This window comes from Eschrichtius robustus, chromosome 15 (assembly GCF_028021215.1).
Source record: "Eschrichtius robustus isolate mEscRob2 chromosome 15, mEscRob2.pri, whole genome shotgun sequence".
Classification (NCBI taxonomy): domain Eukaryota; kingdom Metazoa; phylum Chordata; class Mammalia; order Artiodactyla; family Eschrichtiidae; genus Eschrichtius; species Eschrichtius robustus.
In genome coordinates, this window is record NC_090838.1 from 93353470 (window position 1) to 93376169 (window position 22700).

Genomic DNA, 22700 nt, shown 5'->3' on the forward strand with positions numbered 1-22700 from the left:
CTGATACTGTACAGTCACCGAGAGGACATAACTAAGGTCTGAATTACCCCACGACTGTATCTCCAAAGTATTCAAAGAGCATGAAACATGCGGAGGGAGAGAAACTCGAGGTGCAAAGCTTGAGCTTTGCAGGAGGAAATGAGGTTCGCGCTCTCTAGAATTTTCCGAGCATTTAGAACCAGCCAGCGAAAGAGCCTGAAGGGAGAGAAAAGCACACCATCTGCACCCAGACGTTTGGCAAATGTAACCTGGTGACGGGACAAGCATACAGCAACCCCAAGGAGCCTGTGAATTTCAGGTCAAATAACCGTGTTCTGGATAGCACAGCTCTCATGGGAGCACGGACACCAAAACGCTGTCCAGCCTCGCCCTGGAATCAGCGTCGCCGCACTTACCCGCGAAGGCCGGGCATCACCCGACCAGGGACTGTGCAGCAGAGGCCCAGACATGAGTGTTCTTGCAATGCAAAGGGCAGAAACCAGAGATCAAGAACAGAGGCTTCCACACAAAAAGAAAAGCAGAGGATTTCACTGGAATAAAAGAGCAGATCAGTAACTGGCAACCAGGGGTCCAGGTCAGGTAGAGTTAAGGTGCCACAGGTCCACTCAGGAACAGGGGCACCGTTGTTGACACCCACCCACTGATTCTATGCTTGAAAGCAGGTGACACGCGCTATTGTTTCCATATTGTCAAAGGCACACAAGTGCTGTCAACCTGCAAATGTACCACGTTTGTAAATGGTACACCTTTAAAAACCATTGTTTTCCACTGGGTTATTTTTCCACTTAGAGGGTTTCTACCCTCTAAATATCAGTGGACCCCCTTATCTGAGCTGGGAGGGGGAAGGGGGCCATGAGGGGTAAGGAGTAGCTGAAGTATCTGCATTCTTCAAGAAGCATTATCCAAGGATAGAGTTTAAAGTCACAATAATCAATTGTATTATGAAATTTTCAACAAAGCACTGCTTAAAATAGTACCATTTAAACGAAAGCAGGGAGTTCCCTGGTGGTCTCGTGGTTAGGATTCTGGGCTTTCACTGCCGGGGCTCAGGTTCAATCCCTGGTCGGGGAACTGAGATCCTACAAGCTGCGTGGCCTCGGCAAAAAAAAAAAAAACAAAAAACAACAAAAAAAAAACTAAGGCAAAAAGTTAAGAGCAATTTCTCATGACAGGGTAGTGGGCACATGTGATCTTCAGGGGGGAAGGCAGTGGGCAAAATGAAAACACACGGCGTTCATATGTCTGATGGTGCATATGCATTCATTATAGTAATTTGCTTGAACTTAATTTCTGAAGCGTTTTAATGATGGCGGTGATTACTGTGCTGTACACACAGCCTGCATAGAGTGATGTATTACAGAGCTTACAGGGGATCGCCAATGTGCTTATAATCACACCTATTACAAGCAGAACAACAATTAGGAAGGTTGGTTCATTTACCATGATGTCCAGGTAGTTGAGACAGATTAAGTTTGAGGAAAAATGAGGCCTGAACATGACTGACTACCATTTCCCTTCAATCTGAACACTAAAACCAACACAGGATACTGGAGTCAAATGTTTTCACAGCAAAGCCTTTACAGCTAAAGCAGGCTCCTGGCTCATCAATAAGCAATCGGACTGACGGAACGAAACAGGAAACCCATTACACGAGGCCCAACGGCATAAGGAAACTGACGGTACCGGCGAGGCAGCCACTGCCACCAGCGAGGAAAGACAGACTCCTGAATCAGGTGTGGGGAGAACAGACAACCATACAGATAAAGATGAAATCGAATTCGCTCCTCACTATAAGAAATGAAACCATAAAAGTACCAGCAGAAAATGTGGGTGAATCTGTCTACAACCTGGGAGAGGGGGAAACATCCCTAATAATTATGACTCAAAAAAGAAGCAATAAAGTACAAAGGTTAATACATTTGATTATATAGAAACGTGTAAGAAACGCTTTTTCAGGGTAAAAACTGGAGATATTTGAAACATGTCTCAGAGAAGTTGGTATCTCAAATATATAACAAATGCTAAAGTCAACAGCTAGCGAGAAGGGATAATTCCCATCAAAAGAAAGGCAAATGGCTCTTAAATTCTTGACAAATGTTCCATCTTGCTCGTAAGAGGAGAAATGTGATTAACACCACTGAGATACCGTTCCTCATGTGCCAGACGGGCAAAACCACGAAAGTCTGACAATATATCGACGCTGCTGGCAAAGCTGAGGGGAAACAGGCGCCGGGGGAAGAAAAAATGGTACCTACCACCTTTGTCGGGGTGGGGGGGGGGATTGGCAGTGTCCCCCTCCAGATTCACATCCGTTTACATGTGGACTCAGCAACCCAATCTTTAGAAAGATTTCCCACAGATACACTGGAAAAATCCAAACAGATAAGCTCCTACTAATACCATGGACTGGAAAAAAACCCAAATGCCCACCACTGGGGCCTGACTGATGCACGGTGGTCCCTCCACAGAGGAGAGACAGCCTGCGACTCTGAAGGAGGGAGATACACATATCTACATATTCATTTATAATTTTTGTTTGAAAATGAAAGGACAAACACTCATAAAGGTTACCTCTGGAGGAAGGAGAGAGTAGGTGAATGTACCTTGCTGTGTGGATCTGACGTGGAAACTTGTACATATTTACAGAAGAAAACAATAAGAGAAAGCAATTTCTAGAAATGGAAAGTGAAACGAAACACTTCCGTCTAACTGTATATCCCATTGTTGGCATAGCCACACGGATGGGAACTATTCCCAGTGACCTTAAACGCAGAAATGTGACTGCACGTTCCTAGTGGGTTACACGGCCCCCACCCTGAGGACAAAAAGAACTACAATTGAACGTTTTCTGGTGATTACACGGCGGGCGCAGTGGTGTCGGTCCTGTCCTTCAGCTCTGTGTCCTGTGGGGCAGATCAAAGGAACAACCATGTCACGGTGGGAATTTACTAGGATCTGGGGGTGGGTGGGAGGAGACACAGGCACGCAGACAGACAGGGTCAGGGCCCGGTAGCCCCAAACTTGTTCCATCGATACGCTCTCAACGATGGGTTTTATCTTTAAATAATGCAAACTTCCCAGCTCTGTCCACCCAAGAGGCCTAGAAACAACGGACCCCAAGCACCTCCAGCACCCAGACTGTGGTCTCTAAACATCAGGGGTCCTTGGAGAAATGGCGGAAACCAGATCTAGGGCAGGAAACGTACGGAGGGACCCCGGACACCTTGTCACAGCCGAAGGCAAGGAAGATACCAAAGCTCCAGGGGCGCGGGGAAGGGGCTTGCAGTCGACCTGAATAAACCACCCCCAAGGGCAGATGGACTGAAACACCACAAACATTTACGCCCATGATTCATGGTGACACTTCACTTAGGGAAGACAGAAGGGTCATCTTTGCGAAAACCTCCTTCTCCTGCCTTTCTTATACGATGACCCTGGGGGCAAACCAAGTTAATGAGAGGCTTCTCTTGCGGAACGTTCCAGTCGACAGGAAGGAGGAATGGACAGCAACAGAATGCTGCCCTTTGGCAGCCCCTCGTGACTTAAAGGATCCAGGCACTACTCATCCAGCCATGGACATCACAAAGTTGTAAGAGGACAGGAAGACAGGTTAAAGACTATGGGTGTTAAGGGAGACACTCATCTCAGCACCTGCTTGTCCCAGACACACACACTGTGAACCATCCACGACCATGACCACAGATGACACTGCCAGCTCTGATTCTTAGGAGGCCGTGCAGAGAATGAGAAAGGCCACACCAAACAGCTAAAGCCCTTTTAAGGAGCTAGCTGCTAGATGCTTTTTGGTGGGACGAAACTGCAGTCAGTAAGAGAAAATCAGGGGGGCTTCCCTGGTGGCGCAGTGGTTGAGAATCTGCCTGCCAATGCAGGGGACACGGGTTCGAGCCCTGGTCTGGGAAGATCCCGCATGCCGCGGAGGAACTAGGCCCGTGAGCCACAACTACTGAGCCTGCGTGTCTGGAGCCTGTGCTCCGCAACAAGAGAGGCCGCGATAGTGAGAGGCCTGCGCGCCGCGATGAAGAGGGGCCCCCACTTGCCGCAACTGGAGAGAGCCCTCGCACAGAAACGAAGACCCAACACAGCCAAAAATAAAAAATAAATAAATTAATTAATTAAAAAAAAAAAAAAAAAAAGAGAAAATCAGGGACACACCCTTGGAGCCTCCACCTTTGAAATCATCTGTTAAGTGACCTCCCTCAGCTCCTTTCAGAATGGAGAATAAAAACAATCCGCTAGGAAACCCACCCACAGGAGAAAATCTTATAGAGAAGTCTTACAGATTCTTCTTTGTGTACTTATCCCCTTAGTGGGATTCTCTCCCCAGAGCCACCTTCAGGCTCTACTTTAGCACAAAGGAAATGTGATTCTAAGAGCGGTCTATTTTTCTTCCATTAAACCCACACTCACAAAACAATCTAATCAAAACTGCGCAAGCACCGGGCGTGCAGTTCTGTTTGCACGAGTGTCTAGCTTTCAGAACCACAACCTCCCTCTCCGATCTCAGCATGAATTCAAGGACGGAACGCAGGGAGAGCGGGCAGAGGTCGGCGAGGTGAGCCGAGGCACCGGGCATCCTGCTCACCCAATCCGCCGGGGCCCGCCAGGAGGAACTCCTGCCTCCCTATCCTCTTGACGATGGGCCGCTTCTCCTCGCTGCAGAAGGGAAACAGGTCCTGGGCGATGCCCGTGCTATAGTTGAGGATGATGTACTGGGTGGTGAGGGCCAGGCACAGGAAGTAGCCGTCCACCGCCACCGCCAGGGGCTGCTCCGGAGTGGACACCTCCCTGACGATCTGCACGCGGTCCTCGTACACCAGGAACACCTGGATGGTTCTGCGCTTGACGGAGATGATGCAGACCTCCACGCAGAAGGGGTCTCCGCTCACCGGGTTCTCGTTCAAGGCGAAGGCCGTGGCCCCCTTGATGCGGGCACCCGAAGGCACGGGCTCCAGGCTCAGCATGTGGACCAGGGTGATGGAGCCGTCACACAGCACCAGCAGGCGGTGGAGGGCCGACGCCGCCCGCAGCTCATTCACCGGCTTCTTGAAACCCAGGTGTCTGTGCAGCTGCTTGGTGGCCGTGAACGTGGCCGACCCGCCGGGCACGGTCTTCTCCTCCAGCAGGAAGCGGTACACGAAGCAGTCGCTGGTGCCCACGTACAGGTTCCGGCCGCAGCACTCCACGCACTCCAGGGACACCCGCTCCCTGTCGCCCATCAGCTGCTCCCGCTCGACGGCGGGGACCAGGGTGAAGGCCTTGGTGCTCATCATGTCCGCAGCTGATCTGCGGGAGAGGGAAAGAAAGGTAAGTTAGAGGAACAAGGACCAAGCAGAACCATTTCCGGTCACGATAAACACACGCTGATTCCCAGCTCTGATTTCAGTGAAAGGAAATCATTCGACACTGTTGGAAAAAAGTGAAGGAAAGAAAACGTTTCCCACTTGGTCTCCTCCCACCAGGCAAGCAGAGACCCTGGCAGGACAGCACACGCGTGTTTCTAATGAAGTGCCACCCTGCTCCTTCTCAAAGGAGCTGAGACTTACAGGGAGTCTCCTGTTCCTGGGAAACACACCTGTGGGTAGAAGACAAGCACACCTATTCCCCAGAGACAACGCAACAAAAACACTTCAGAAAAAGGCAAAAGCGATTCTCGTTGATGTTCCCCTGAGCCGCACCAGCCACTTGACTCGGTGTCTAAGTGAATGGTGAGGAGCAACCTCTATTGTGCGGTTCATTCCTGCCCCTCAGATCTCGTAGGAGACACAGAGGCAGGGATCACACCCCAAATTCCCTTGCATTTTTCCCACTAAGGTACGCACGTTGCCTCAGCACCATATTTGGCTCCCAGAGGAAACCTGTTCGTGTGGAGCAGTAAAGACGTGCCTCGGGACTTCCCTGGTGGTCCAGTGGTTAAGACTCCATGCTTCCACTGCAGGGGATGTGGGTTCGATCCCTGGTTGGGGAACTAAGACCCCACATGCTGCACGGCGTGGCCAAAAAGAAAAAAAGAAAAGATGTGCTGCAAATCTCCAAGTCTTGCAGGTGGTGAGTTGAGGTACGTAGCGGATTTGTGAGGTTACGGACAGGTCAGTTAATGGATTACTTCCACCAGAAGACAGACTGCCCCACACTCTAACGCTGGGCTTTCTACTTCTTCCTCCGGAAAGGACTCTGGTTTCACACTCCACAAAGTTAGAGGCAGCAGAAATGAGCAAGACGGCTTTCCCCTGATGTCTCCGCTGGCCAGAAAGCAGACTCACGCCCAGTAGTCCCTGATAGCCCCAAGCAGGAGAGGGGGATTATGCAGCTCTAAAGAGAACTGCAGGGCCTGATGAAGTCAGAGGGAGGCTGGCTGGACTTCTTCTCACTTCCCGTATCCAAAAGCGTTGCCTCATAAGAGACCAAACCCCTAATCCTTTGATGCGTTCCAGCAAAGGCTGGAAGTGAAAGACCCGTACAATGAAAACTACAAGATGTTGATGAAAGAAACTGAAGAGGACACAAATGGAAGGATACCTATTGAATATGTTCATGGATTGGAAGAATTAACATTGTTAAAAGGTACTTACTACCCAAAAGCATCTATAGATTCAAGGCAATCCCTATCAAAATTCCAGTGGCATTTTTTATAGAAATAGAAAAAATAATCCTAAAATTTGTATGGAATCACAAAAGACCCAAATAGCCAAAGCAATCATGAAAAAGAAGAACACAACTGGAGGCATCAAACTTCCTGGTTTCAAACTATACTACAAAGCTATAGTAATTTAAACAGTATGGTACTGGCATAAAAATAGACACATAGATCAATGAAACAGAATAGAGAGTGCAGAAATAATCCTCCACTTATACAATCACCTAATATTTGACAAGGGACCCAAGAATACTAAATGGGGAAAGGACAGTTTCTTCAACAAATGGTGCTGGAAAAACTGGATAACCACGTGCAGAAAAATGAAATTGGACCCCATCTCACATCACTCACAAAAATTAAATCAAAATGGATTAAAGACTTAAACATAAGACCTGATACCATAAAACTGAAACAAAACATAGGGAGGAAGCTCCTTGACTTTGGACTGGCAATAATTTTTTGAATATGACACCAAAAGCACAAGCAACAAGCACAAGCAAAAACCAACAAGTGGGGCTACATCAAACTAAAAAGCTTCTGCACAGCAAAAGAAATAATCAACAAAATGAAAAGGCAACCTACAGAACGGGAGAAAATATTTGCAAACCATATATCAGATAAGGGATTAATACCCAAAATATATAAAGAACTCATACAAATCAATAATAATAACAACAGTAACAACCAAACAATCCAATAAAAAAATGTGTCTATTTAGAGGAACTAAATAGACGTTTTTTTCAAAGAAGACATCCAAATGGCCAACAGGTACACAATAAGGTGCTCAACATCACTAATCATCAGCGAAATGCAAATCAAAACCCCCATGAGACATCACCTCACATGTGTTAGAATGGCTATGATCAAGAAGACAACAAGTATTGATGAGGATGTGAAGATAAGAGAACACTTGTATACTGTCGGTGGAAAACTGGTGTAGCCCCTATGGAAAACAGTGTGGAGGCTCCTCAAAAAATTAACAATAGAAATGCCATATGATCCAGCAATTTCATTTCTCAGTATATATCCAAAGGAAATGAAAAAAGAAGTTCGAAGAGATCTCTGCACTCCCATGTTTACTGCAGCATTATTCACGATACCCAAGATATGGAAACAACCTAAGTGTCTGTCAATGGATGAATGGATAAAGAAGATGTGAGATATATGGACACACATACACGCACACATACATACATATACGTCTATACAAGGGAGTATTATTCAGCCATGAGAAAAAGGAAATACTGCCATCTACAACAGCATGCGTGGACCTTGAAGGCGTTATGCTAAGTGAGATAAGGCAGAGAAAGACAAACACTGACTGATCTCACTTATATGTGGAGTCTAAAAAAGCTGAACTCCTGAAAACAGAGAGTAGAATGGTGGTTCCCAGGTGCTGGGGGCATGTTGGGGAGATTTTGTTTAAGGGTGCAAGTGTGTATCTAGTGCTAGATAAGTCCTGGAGAGCCAATTCACAGCACGAAGGTCAACGATAGTGTATTATAAACTCCAAAGTTGCTAAAACAGAATTACATGGAGGTAAATGAAAGCTGACACTAAACATTCTGATACTTAAAAATGATTTATTCCTTTAAGCAGCAGGAAAATTTCCTCCATGATCTAGTCACATGATAAATTTACTTGGATAAAATAATGAATCACAGAAAGATAAACTTTAGGCTGTACCTCCCTATATTAAGTCCAACTTACTGGGGTCTGAATTCAGAGAGGTTTTAACATGGTAATAAGATTAAAAATTTCTCTAAAGTGTACAATTCATACTTTATCGTGTGATCGCAAACTGATCTGATATTTAAACTAACTTTTTCTTAGAACTGCACCTTAAAAGCATGGCTGTAATTTAAAAGATCAATATTTCAGTTTTCTCAAAATTGCAAAATATATACCTAGAGAAAAAAAATGGAAAAATATTAATACACTCATGGACAATAAAAAAAGATAACATTACATATGCAACAAGCACCTGTATGTGTGCAAAAAAAGTTACAAGACACTGTGCCTTTCCCAAGAGTCTCCCTATCTCATTAAGGACATAATAGAAAACTACACAAGTAACAGTATAAAGCAACGTGTGTGCTAAGGGCCAAAATTTAAATATTAGTGATTACTTTCCACCGAATTAAGAACATACACACCACCACTAGTGATAATCAGAATCTGAGTGTCTTTGAAAATGTTAATGTACAAATATTAGTTTTCAAAAAAAAAAAATACTAGTTTTCTTCTACAGATGTACACAGTATCTTTTAGTTACACCTGAAGACACTGTCAAAAGAACCTGTTGCTTTGGCAACTTCCTAGGTCCCTTTAGGTTTCCTAGGAAACCTCAGTTCAGTAAGTCCCTTCTTGCTGCTACACAGAGAGCTGGGCAGCAGAATTTGAGATTACCCATAAGCTTCAAAAACGTTTTTCTGTGTTCTTTACTTGAAGAACTGTTACAACAGCCGTATAGGCTTCTAGAGGCCCTACTTCTCTTCGTAGGACTTGGCCGAGCCTGGGAGAGCTGATGCATTTACACAATGCTAGACCTCGGACTATATTCTGATTTCATGGACACTGTCCCATAAAATAAGCACCAGGTCCAGATGGATCTCCTAACAGTTCTACCAGACCTTTGGCAATTGCATAATTCCAATTTCACACAACACATTTTCCTGAGAATAAAAAAGAAGGAACGTATCCTACTTCATTTTATAAAGCCAGTGTAAAGTATAACTTTGATATCCAAACCAGATAAGGATATAGGAAAAAGGAAAATCATAGATCAGTCTTATAAATAAACATGCAAAAGTATTAAATGTTAGCACACTGAATCAAGCAATACATGTATATGTGTGTGTGTGTGTGTGTGTGTGTGTGTGTGTATGAACACAATATGAATAAGCTGGCATGCAATATTGGTTTAAGGTAATAAAATCTGCCAGTTTAACTGAGCACATTTAAAGATTAAAAGAGAAAACACATAAAAGAAGGAACAAGACCATTATCATCTCTTGTGGGTTGAATTATAGCTCCTCAAATATGTTAAAAAGTCCTAACTCCCATTACCAGTGAATATAACCTTATATGGAAATAGGGTCCCTACAGATGATCAAGTTAAGATGAGGTCATTAGGGTGGACCCTAATCCAATATGAGTGGTATCCTTATAAAGAGGGGAAATTTGGACTCAAGACAGACATACGTAGAGGACAGACACGTGGAGACACAGGGAGAAGATGGCTATCTACAAGCCAGGGAACACCCAAGGCTGTGAGGACCTCGGGGAGAGGCCTAGAATAGATTCTCCCTCAGAGTCCTTAGGAGGGACCACCTCCGCCAGCACCCTGATCTCAGACTTCTATACTCCAGCCTGTGGGACAACAAAAATTTATGTTATTTAAGCTACCCAGTTTAGGGTACTTTGTTACAGCAGCCCTAGCAAACTAATACACCATCTGTAGTCAACATTGTAATGGAAGTCTTCGCCAGTTGAAAAAGAATAGTTACAAAGAACTGAAGACACAGACATAAAACTATAATTGTTTACAGGTGATAGTACCGTTTGCGTGGAAACTCACAAATAATCTATTAGAATTAATAAAAGGTTAGAAATATCCTTTAATCAAAAAAATCAGTATACCAAAATAATCTGCATTTCTACACACAAACAACAATTAGAAATTTTAATCTTGAATAAAGGACACTTACAGTAGTATAAAAAAATTAAGGTATGAAGAAATTGTCTAGCGAAGACGTGTAAGAACTTCAAGGAGAAAATCATAAAATCTTATTGCTAGATATTAAGGAAGACCTGATTTTTAATCTCAGCATACATTTCTGCAGAAATTGACAAGCTGGTTTTAAAATTTAAATGGTAATCCAAGTACCTAGAATAGTCAAAACAATCTTGAAAACAAAGAACAAAGTTGAAGGACCTACACTGATTTCAGCAATTGCTATAAAATTGGAGTAATTAAGATATCTAGATAGGCAAATAGATCAATGGAACAGGAGAGAAAGTCCAAAATTAGACCCACACATATGTATTCAATTGGTTCTTGACAAAGGCACCAATGAAATTCAGTGGGGAAAGTAAAGTCATTTCCATCAATGGCACTGGAACATGTGGATAACCTTAAATGGGGTTAAGAATTAACCTCAATTATCCCTACCTCATACCATGTACAGAAATTAATCTGAGATGCATCAAATTATTTTAAAACCAAAAGCTAAAACTATAAATCTTCTAGAAGAAAAGGCAGAAGAATATCTTTGGGGCCTTGGGGTATATAAAGATTTCTTAGGATACAAAAAGCACTAACCAGAAAAGAAAAAAAGGTGATAAACTGGATTTTATAAAAATTTAAAATGTGTATCCATTGAAAGACACAATTAGGGAAATGAATAGGCAAGCTCCAGACTGGGAGAAAAACTTGTGATATACACATCAGGCAAAGGGCTCATTTCCAGAATATATAAGAACTCCCACCAACCAATAATAAAAAGACAACTCTAGTTGTTAAATGGAAAAAGATTCAAAAGTGAAGGTATGTGAATGACCAATAAGAACATGAAAAGATGTTCACCATTATTAGTCATCAGAGAAATCTATTTTAAGCCATGAGATACCATTTCACACCTATTAGAATGGCGACAATTAAAAAGACTGACAACACTAAATGTTAATGAGGACAAAAGACAACTAGAAACCTCATACTTTGTTGGAAGGAGGATAAAATGGTACTGTTGCCTTGGAAATCTGGTGGTCTTTTACAAAGTTAAACATGCATATATCCTGTCACCCCGCAGTTCCGCTCTTAATGTTTCCATTTCTCCGGAGTACATGACAACACCCACAGTAAGACTTGTACAAGAATGTGCGTAGCAGCCTGATTCATAATAGCCCAAAACAGGAAACAGCTCAGTTTTACCCATTCGTACCCATACGTGGAGTATTCACAAAGCAGAATACAACTTGGAAATAAGGATAAACCACCGCTAAAGCCAACAGCATGGATGAATCTCAAAAACACTGAATGAAAGAACACAAATAAACAAATGGGACCTAATGAAACTTAAAAGCTTTTGCACAGCAAAGAAAACCATAAACAAGACCAAAAGACAACCATCAGAATGGGAGAAAATATTTGCAAATGAAGCAACTGACAAAGGATTAATCTCCAAGATTTACAAGCAGCTCATGCAGCTCAATAACAAAAAAACGAACAACCCAATCCAAAAATGGGCAGAAGACCTAAATAGACATTTCTCCAAAGAAGATATACAGATGGCCTACAGCCACATGAAAGAATGCTCAACATCATTAATCATTAGAGAAATGCAAATCAAAACTACAATGAGATATCATCTCACACTGGTCAGAATGGCCATCATCAAAAAATCTAGAAACAATAAATGCTGGAGAGGGTGTGGAGGAAAGGGAACCCTCTTGCACTGTTGGTGGGAATGTAAATTGATACAGCCACTATGGAGAACAGTATGGAGGTTCCTTAAAAAACTACAAATAGAACTACCATACGACCCAGCAATCCCACTACTGGGCATATACCCTGAGAAAACCATAGGTCAAAAAGAGTCATGTACCAAAATGTTCATTGCAGCTCTATTTACAATAGCCAGGACATGGAAGCAACCTAAATGTCCATCGACAGATGAATGGATAAAGAAGATGTGGCACATATATACAATGGAATATTACTCAGCCATAAAAAGAAATGAAATGGAGGTATTTGTAATGAGGTGGATGGAGTTGGAGTCTGTCATACAGAGGGAAGTAAGTCAGAAAGAGAAAAACAAATACAGTATGCTAACACATATATACGGAATCTAAGGAAAAAAAAAAAAAAAAAGGCCATGAAGAACCTAGTGGCAAGACGGGAATAAAGACACAGACCTACTAGAGAATGGACTTGAGGATATGGGGAGGGGGTGGGGTGAGATGTGACAGGGTAAGAGAGTGTCATGGACATATATACACTACCAAATGAAAAATAGATAGCTACTGGGAAGCAGCCGCATAGCACAGGGAGATCAGCTCGGTGCTTTGTGACCACCTAGAGGGGTGGGATGGGGAGGGTGGGAGGGAGGGAGATGCAAGAGGGAAGAGAAATGGGAACATATTGTATATGTATAACTGATTCACTTTGTTATAAAGCAGAAGCTAACACACCATTGTAAGGCAATTATACTTCAATAAAGATGTTTAAAAAAAAAAAACACTGAATGAAAGAAACCATACACATATGTGTGTCTGCATGTATATGAAGTTCAAAAGCAGGCGACACTCATCTATAGTGATAGAAGTCAGAACAGTGGTTACTTTGGAAAGAAAGGGGTGACACAAGGGAACTTTCTGGGGTGACACAAATATCCTACATCTTGTTTGAGGTATTGGTTGCACAGGTGTATGGCTTTGTCAAAATTCACTGAACTGTGCACTTAAGTTCGGTGTATTTTACTGTATGCAAATTTTGCTTCCATAAAAAAGCAAACTTGCCCCTAAAAGACCCAGAGAAAAAAATGCAATTCCAATAAAATTGTAACAGGTATATATGTGTGTATCTGTGTGTGTGTGTGTATAACTCAACAAGAAGACTATAAAATTCATATGCGGAGAAGGACCAAAAAAAGCAAGACATTTCTGAAAAAGGTAAGGTAAGGGGACTTGACTCAACAGATAAGATGAAATATAAAGTGATGGCTATTAGGATAATGTGGTGCTGGTACAGGACGAACCCAAGAGAACATACCCGAGGGCTCAGAAACAGACCATGCATATACGGAACCTAAGAATACGACAGAGGTGGCACTGTATATCACGGGGTGTATACAGAGAACGCACATGCTCAATAAACAGTGCTGGGCAACTGGATATCCACACAGAAGAAAAAAGATAAACTAGAGTCCTACATTATACCATACATCAGAATTATTCCAGATGGATGAAGATTCTTAAGTATGGAAGGCATAACTTTAAAACTTTGAGAAGAAAATAGGGGAATATATGTTAATGACCTTAAGGTAGGGAAGAACTTCTAAAATAAGATAAAAAAGCACAAACCCTAGGGAGAAAGATAAATTTATTCACGTTAAAATGTAAAACCTATGTTCTTCAAAAGATACCATCAAGAAAGTGAAAAGTTAAGATGAAGAAACATGAGGATGGGGGAGAAGACGCTGACCTCACACGTCTGACGAAAAGACGCCTGGATGGTCCAGGGAACTCGCACAGGAAGAAAATAACACGAATCTCACAGAAGAACGGGCAAAAGGCGATCCGGCTTCTCATAGAAGCGGAGACGTGAATGGCCAGCAGCCGTGGAGGAGTGATCAACCTGCAGAACCATCTGGAATTGCAAACTGCAGCTACAAGGAGACTTCGCTGCATATCCATCAAGCGGACAACACCTCTGAAGTCCTATGACACTGGGGATTTTCAAGAACCTGGAGCAATGGAAATGCTCCACGCTGCGGGTAAAAGTCACAGCAGAAAGAATAAACATGGAATAAAGGCAATGTTTGAAGTAGAAAGATTATCTAGACTCAGAAAGACACTCGTAGACCCAAGGTTACAAGATTAAACAAAGAAAAAAATATATATATACATATAGACTCCCGATCTGAGCCAGAAATAAATATATCCTGCTAAAAGAATGCTATGACAAAGTGCTGTTTATTATGATGGGATCCTCGCCAATAATTACTTTTCTTGAACCAAAGGACACTGTTACCTCCTGTCACAGAACGTTCACATAATATGAGAACAGCCTTAAGATGGGCATGGCATCCTGTGTGTCTGCAAAGAATCACACATTTGAGGATTACATCGACACTTCAAAATAAAACAAACTCTATAGATCCCTACGCAGCATATGTGCATCAGAGATATATCACTTTAGAGGTAAAAAACCCATCAATGGGTATCACAGCCCTATGACAGGAGGTGCTTCCCTATGGACCAGCTAAAGATTAATTCTTACCTACTTAAAAAGGACACTTTACCTAAAGGCAGATTTGCTATTGTCCCAGTTTACATTTTTTTTAAATTTTCTGATAGTCCTTTATAAGTGAATAGAGATCAAACGGTCATTCTAATGTTTGGACCAGAGCCAGGCCTGATTCTAAGCCAACACAGGAAGATAGGCAGGACCATGGACCTCACATCTCAAACACCACGTCATCACCCCCCTCAAAGCGCTTCGGAAAGTGTGCCACTGCCTAAAAGATAAACTCCAAACTGATCACAAGATGCGAAGCCGTTAAAAATGTAAACTTGGCCAATCTTTCCTCTTAATTATAAACTACAGTCATTAACCTAATCATATTATTCCACATCAGTCACTTGTTTTATTAGCTACATTCAGTTCTGAATCCTTGAATTCCTCAGGCACTTGAGCTGGAAAGCCATGTCTGCATCTGCAAGCATGTGAGGGGCTCTACAAACCCACCAGTTGTCAAAAGGGATCGGGAGCAAAAACCACTCCCTGGGCACCGTTTCAAGGGACGGAAACCATTCATCAGAAAGTAGATTTCACTGGTGGTCCAGTGGTTAAGACTCCACGCTTCCACCGCAGGGGGCACGGGTTTGATCCCTGGTTGGGGAACTAAGATCCTGCATGCCGCAGGGTGCGGCCAAGAAATTAAAAAAGAAAGAAAGAAAGACTCTGACTGGGGGTCAGAGTCTCAGAAGTGGGCCCAGGGAGCATGGCAGAGACCCTCCGAGAGCCCGCCACTGGTCAGAGGAGCTCAGGCGTTAGCTGTAAGAGAGCTTGCATTCCTTGAATCTGCCTGTCATTTACAGTATTTCTACAAATGCAACTTTAAAAAAATTTTTATTTTGCCATTTTAACAACAGACTTTCATAGAAAAAAGTTTCGTAAGAAGTTTCTCGATTAACCTGGGTAAATGCATTTATAAAGACCTGAGATACCAATACTCTAGAAGGGGGAGATCTTTGGGAAAACTGAAAATAGCAGTTCTACTGAAATCAGGTCTGAAAATATCAAACCTACAAGGGAATTAAAGTTGTCACACATTCTCACGTTCCAGGAAAGGGCCGGGGGGAGATACACAGCCTCCCAAGTTTCATCGGCTGTTTTCAACCCCACATCAACAGGTTATCACGTTGGTCCCATAAGATCAGGAGAGACAGCTGAGGCCCAGAGGACGGAGCTGAGCGGAGGGGCCGGAAGGGAGGTCTCACAACACCGCAGGTCACCTGGCCTCACTCCCGTGGAGGCTGGAGCAAGCTCGGGGCCAGTTTCTCGTGGAAGGAGGAAGACTGAGCAGACGCTGGACCAGGGGAGCCACGAACGTCTGGGATGGACTCAGGTGGACAGAGGGTGTGTTCCCGGCAAGTCACTTAAAGCCTCTGGGCCTGTCCCCTCCTTGAATCTGGTGGATGACACACTGTCTCTGGGCTATTCTCTGGCTCCTGTGGAGGACAGGGTAGTGACAACAGTATCCTAGGGAAGCCATAACCCTTGGGATGCTCCTCACGTGCCAGGCTCCGGATCAAGTGGGCTCTTCCACCTCACGGCGGTGGCCGACCAGGCCAGCACTCTCGTCACTCCACTCCGCAGGGGGAGATGGAGCTCTCACAGGCTGAAGGACCACGGAGAGCGGGGCCCTAACCACTGCGCCACACTGCCCACCCCGGGGTCAAGGCCGCTCTGAGTCTGGATGAAGGATGGGCACCAGCTGACTGCGGCCCTGGGCCCCGGGTTTGGACGGATGCTTTGCTCCGAGAGGCGGGTGTCACTGGACACAGAGGCTACACAGCCGCAGGTGAAGAAACTGGGACTTCACCCCCGTTTGTTTCTGACTCCAAGGCCACGTTCTTCCTACTGCATTGACCAAAGGGGGCGAGTGTGACTTCGGATCCCCGAAGAGAACTCAGACAACCCCAGACACGGGGGGCACCGTGGTGTGAGGCCCACAGGTGGGGTCGTCCTGCGGCTCCTCCCGAGGGACCCTCAGCAGTAGGTCCTCGCTTTCCATCCCGAGGCTAGAAGAGGGCCCCCAGGACCCGCCTCACCCTCCCTTCTTACGTTTCTCTGTGGCCAAACGCCTCCCCCCCTCCCCACGCCCCCTAAACAAGCTGTGTCACAAATAAACGCTTCTTCCCAAATGGAGTGCAGTCAGCACTGCCTTGCTCAACCTCAGATACAGAGTGACACGCGGACACGTCTCTCCGCCAGCCCGGTAATCTCATCTAAACGGGACACACGTTTCTGTGGCGTCAAATGTTCTGAGGGACGGCAGCCCATGCTGCCCCTGTGCTTCTCTCAGCTCTCACAGCCGGATGCTCAGTGACCCGGTCCTGAAATCCGCCAGGAATCGACAACACATTTACTGACCTGCACCAAAGACAACTTTTCCCCCTTTTGAAAATCAGGACACCACTGGATGACCGTTTAATGTTCTCTTTTGCACTCATGTGACAGAGCTATTATAAGACTAGTTACATCACAATAAACCTGTTTCAATGACCTGAAAGAGTATCTTAAAACAGAAGAAGAAAAAAGATACAGCTAAGGCCGAACAACTAACTTGTCATCTTGATCTTTTCCCAGTACATACCTATATGTAACTATTCATAGTTGGGACCCTTTTCCTGGGCAATACTAATCAGAAATATTTAAATACGTATATATGTAAATATACACACACAAGTGTATGTACACATACATATATACACATACCACATATATGCATTTGTGTGTCTCTGTGTATACATATCATATGCGTCCTGTAACAGCAACACCAGCAGTTATAACTGAAGCAGGGATTTGCGAAGGGCAGGGCAGGGGAGGCAGACAAGCTGCAGAGGAGGAGTATGGCTCTCCAGGGCATTTTCTCTGTAACATCTTCCTCAGTACTGGACCTTCAAACCGTCATAAGAATGATTGAGGGCCTACTGGATGCTAGGCAATTGTCCTCTTTCACAGGTTATTTTTCCTGAATCTTTAATCTACCCAACAGCAGCTACTTGACCATCAAAAGATCTTGATCTCAAATCACCTGCACGATTTCACAACACGCTCAGTGACCACTCCTGCCCTTCTGCATGGAGCTCTCCAGCTCACTCGGGGTAGCCCCAAATTAGCTTGTTACTTCTACGCTCACTTTGTAGTACGGTATTGTTTAAGAAAGAAAAACGGGTCAGGTTTGCCACAGAGGAGATGAGTTATAAAGGCCAAATTGTTAGGCGGTATCCAAACACCTGGCTGCCACAAATGATTAATGTATTTCTAATGAGAACTGAGACCAAGATGAAGATGCTTAACTCGTTACGTCAAATTTCCTCGAGTTTTCTTAAAGGATCACAAAATTTTAATATTAGCGTGAAGGAATAAACCATAATAACCAGTTTTTTTTTTTTTTTATGAACAGAAATGCTAGCTGCAAATCAGGCCTGGAAATTTCACGTTTTTTAAACAGTGAGCTCGGTGCTTTTAAAGCTTGTCAACTGGAGCTGCCTGAGGGAAGAACAGGCTCCTGACAAAAAGCCCTGTCACTGGAGGGTCAGGCAGAGGCTGGAGCGTCCTGGGAGCCCGCAGTGGACGGCAACTTGCCTCCACCCGTAGGACCCAAGGACTGCTGTTCACCGTCTGAGTGGAAGAGAAAAGGCAGAGGACGTACCTGAAGGCGAGGGCTAGCACCACACCTGTCCCCCGCGTCTTTGTAAAATGTTCACAGCAAATTGGAGTTCAGAGCCCCCGGGGAGCCTCACCCCAGAGGAGAGCCCTCACTGGGTTAACAGTTACTCAGAGCCAAGACCACCGCCTTCAAAACTGAGACAGCCACCACGCCACATCCTCATTTCTATTTAGTAACAATAATTCATCGAGCACCTACTAAGTGCCAGGCTCTGTGCCCAATGCACATTTTCTTCCTGGAATGCATGTATCTTTTCTCATATTCCCCCTATTTTGATTGAAGAAATTGAGGCTCAGGACGTCCAGTGAATGCCCTGGGCTCCCAGTTAGGAAGTGGCAGCGTCAGGGTTTGAACCTGCAGCTCCACGCCCACCACCGCCATGGAACAGCACTGCCCCTCTGCACAAAGGAACGGGGCCTGCGAAGGCTAGTGGTAGACGGCCTCTAGGGCCACACACCAAAGAGGCCGCTTCAGTGACCACTGAGGCTGCGTGCCTGTCAGAAATGGAAGGAAAAAGAAAAGGAAGCAGCTGGCCAGATGTTCCTTCCTACCTGACCATAGGGCTGGAGTTTCCGGCTGACCAACAGAGAAGCGCGGCCAGAGGAGGGGTAGTGGGCTCGGGGGGCGCCTCCAGCCGTGAGCTCTGGGCCGGGGTCTGCCAGCTCACACCGCAGCGGACCCTCCTCACACATTCTCCCCGGGTCTTCGCCTGCCACCACTGTCCCCGCGGCTGCCTGCCCTCCCCAAGCGCTTCCTCAAGGATGGAACCCTGATCCGACAGGTTGGGACCCCAGCACCCAGTACAGTCCGTGTGCATTAAGAGGCGCTGGGTGAACCCCCATGTCCAGCGGCCAGGCAGGGCCTGGGGGGGTGATGGTCACCCAGCAGCCCGTGACGGAAGCAATGGCAGGTGCGGGAAATTGCAGGCGGGAGCTTGTGTCTTGAAAGCCACCCCCTAAAACACAGGAGGCGAGAAGCGGAGAACTCAACTTCCTTCCACCCGCACCTCCGTCCCAGGGGAGAACAGGGGCGAGGTCTCCCCTCCTCCCATCGCACCCCTGCCCCGTCTCCCAGTACAGGCCAAACAGGCCCGAATGTGGCCCGGAATCTGCACTCTCAAATCCCACGAGCTCCAGAAAACGTCAACCACAGCGACAAAACCATCGTACGCACGGGTGGAGGGGAGACGGGCGAGGGGCACGGGGTGTTGTCCCGCCGGGCTCCTCCCTCCAGAACAGCGAAAGCCCACCCAAACCGGGACCAAGTCTCGGGTCTTCCCAGCCCCGAGAGCGCGCAGCCGCACAGCCGCCCCCTCCCGGCGCCGCGCGCCCGCCACCCGCGCACCTGCCTGCGCGCACCTGTCCGCGCACCTGCCCGCAGGCCGCCGACCCCCAGCCCCTGCCGACCCCAGCCCCACCCTCCCCGCGCTCCCTGCCCGCCCCGCGCTCACCGGCCCGCGCTCCGGCCGCTCCGGGCCCCGCGCCCCGGGCCGCGCGCTCCTGGGCCCCGGCCCCGGCTCCAGCCCGGCCCCGCCGCTTCCCGTCACGTGGACGGCCGAGGGCGGGAGCGCCAGGCCCCGTCCGGCCTGCGGCCCAGCGTCGCCTACAGACCCCGCCCCGGGCCGGGCTACGGGGAGGGGGGCGCCCCTCCGGCCTCCGGTGCCGGGGGTCTGCAGGGTTCCCGGCGCGCCTGCCTCGGGGGTCCGGGGGGAGACGCGCCGATCCCCGCGGGCGCTCGAGCGGAGCCTGCCGGGCGCAGGGCGGGGTCGGTAACGCGGCGAGGCTGCCGCTGCCGGGGCCGCGCTTTCTCCTCCCCCGCGGCCTGCCGGACTCGCTCGCCGCCCTGCTTCTAGCACCGCGACGGCGCTGGGCAGTGCACCTGCTGAAGGAATGAATGAATCCATCCACCCATCCATCACTCCTGGGAAAGGCTGGATGGCGCTGCCACCTGACGAAGTCGGGCTGGAGGAGTGGACGGCTGCCGGTGGCCCCCCTGGAACCGAAATGTACTGCTGGGCATGAGCCGCCCGCTTCCGGCCCACCGCTAGACCCGAGCCCCAGGGGCAGTGTATTCCAAGGTGTCCTTATTGAAGCAGGGAGTCCTGGGACTATTTTACCCAGTCCTTAAGGAAAGCTCATCAATAGCTATTCCTTTGGGTCAAGCCACAGTGAAGACTCCTAGGTTACGAAGAATCCATGCGCCTCTCTTCAATATATAGTCAAAATCCAGTTTCAGGATGAAAAAATTAGAAAACTCCCTCCAGAGCTGTCAGTGCTCAATGATCAGCATAAATTATAAAAAGCCCAATTTTCTCAATGATTTCCCCTGACTTTAGAGGTCCCCTGTGACCTCAGCTTTCCTCCAGCCCCTGGGGATGACAGAATAAAAACGTCCTCCAGAACCAGGAGTCATACCAGATTCTACTCTGTGGTCTTCTGCTTCAAATGGAGAAAAACAAATGACACCCCCCCCCAAAAAAAAAAGTTAAGTGAAGGAAATAAAGAACCATCAGGAATTACTCTTCTATGGCCTTTTACGCCCTTCCCTTCGGAGTTCGTGGCCACACACGTGCCCCAGCCCCAGGCAGTGCTTCAGCCCTGACCCAGCGGATCCAGCATCACTGGCCCAGCCTCCAGGCGGGGAAGCGGTTTCCCTGAGTGTACAGCTATGTGTGCTTCAAAGACAAGTGGCAATGAACGGACTCCCGCGTCTAGCGCAGCCAGGGAGCTGGAGAACACCGGAGTACGTTCAGCCGTCTCCTCGTTTGGCCCAGGCCTGTGGAGGATATGTGACTGGTCATCAGCTCATCACTGGCCCAGCCGGGCCTAGAGTCCACTCTGCGCTTTTTCATTTCAGCGCTCTACCATGGCCTGGCGTGAGATTAGGTGCAGAGGCGACAGCTACTGACTGCCAGCTGGACATTGGGCTAAGGGGCTTAGGGCAGTGATCTCATCTAAGCCTCGCCATATCCTTATGAGGTAGGCACTATTGATTTCTGCATTGTACACGCGAATTCACAGGTGCAAAGAGAAGTGAAAGGCTTCTCCCAAATTCCATGGAAGAAAAGAGCAAGGATAAGAACCCAGAACTCAATAACACCATAAAATTTTTTATACATAAAATTAAGTTTTGTTGGTTGAATGGTTTATGGAATATTTGTGTTCTGCTTTAAACAATCTAGGAGTGCAAACGTGTTAACAAAAAAGGGGAGTAAAAGGAGGTAATTCAGAAATAATTATTTCCTTTTTGAAAGGATTTGCCATAAGATTCTTAAAATGGCAAACTCCACATGTGCTCATTATTCCATCTAGAAACATTTGTTCTTCCTGAACTTTCTGAGGAGTCTATTTCACATATGTCCGGCAGCTGTATGTAAGTAACTATTCCATAAATGTGCAAAGATCTGCCATCAGGCTAACTCAATATTTCTCATGTTGTTTTGATTGGTCATATTTATGAATGATCAAAGTAATATTTTCAAAGGAATTATTAATTAACTTCATTTATTATATTTATTAAATATCCCTTGGGCCCATACTACACGTTAGAGTATTTTCTAGAGTTTGAAAAAAATGGTCTAATAGATTAAGCGTTGAATAGGTACAACCGAATACTTTAATAGTTGCTATCTACTCCCAAAACTTAACATCCTCACTTACACATAGCAGAACTGTGGTTCTAAATAGCTAAAAACATGGGTCCAAAACGTGAACTGTTTTTTGTTATATTCACTTTGAAGCATTTTATGGATGCTCAGATACAGTTGACAATACATCTGATAAAATATTTATAACATAAGTCTCTTAAATATTACACTGCCAACAAGAGGAATCAACACCCCAGGTTCTCAGTTTATATCTTGTTCACAATTTATTCATTCAGTAGACACTTACTGAGTACCTAAGTACAAGCGCTGCGCATGCTAGGGACCGGGCGGAGATTCCAAGGACACATATGCACCCTGTCCCAGAGGAGCTCATAACCCAGTGAGGTGATGATGCCAGGCAGGGCAGTGTTTGTTGGTTTCCCTCAGCTTTGTTCTTGTCGACTACAGGCACCAAATAAAAATGTTAATGAAACCCTCATGATCTTTGAGTGAAGGGAAAATTCTCATAATAAAACTTAAGCATCGGGCTTCCCTGGTGGCGCAGTGGTTGAGAGTCCGCCTGCCAATGCAGGCGACACGGGTTCGAGCCCTGGTCTGGGAAGATCCCACATGCCGCAGAGCAGCTAGGCCCGTGAGCCACAACTACTGAGCCTGCGCGTCTGGAGCCTGTGCCCCGCAACAAGAGAGGCCACGACGGTGAAAGGCCCGTTCACTGCGATGAAGACTGGCCCCACTTGCCGCAACTAGAGAAAGC

At 46.3% G+C, this 22700-nt stretch overlaps 1 protein-coding gene across 1 annotated transcript in view; it reads right to left on the minus strand.

Annotated features, from left to right (window-relative positions):
• The window catches only part of TGFBRAP1 (transforming growth factor beta receptor associated protein 1), a 48058-nt gene extending 28196 nt beyond the window's left edge, over positions 1-19862 (minus strand). The window contains exons 1-2 of the mRNA XM_068565120.1: positions 19790-19862; positions 4604-5304 (exon numbers count right to left, since the gene is read on the minus strand). Of these exons, the coding sequence (XP_068421221.1) occupies positions 4604-5291 (688 nt within the window). The 5' untranslated portion in view covers positions 5292-5304; positions 19790-19862. The remainder of the gene's footprint in view (positions 1-4603; positions 5305-19789) is intronic.
• Between the last annotated feature and the right edge of the window lie 2838 nt (positions 19863-22700).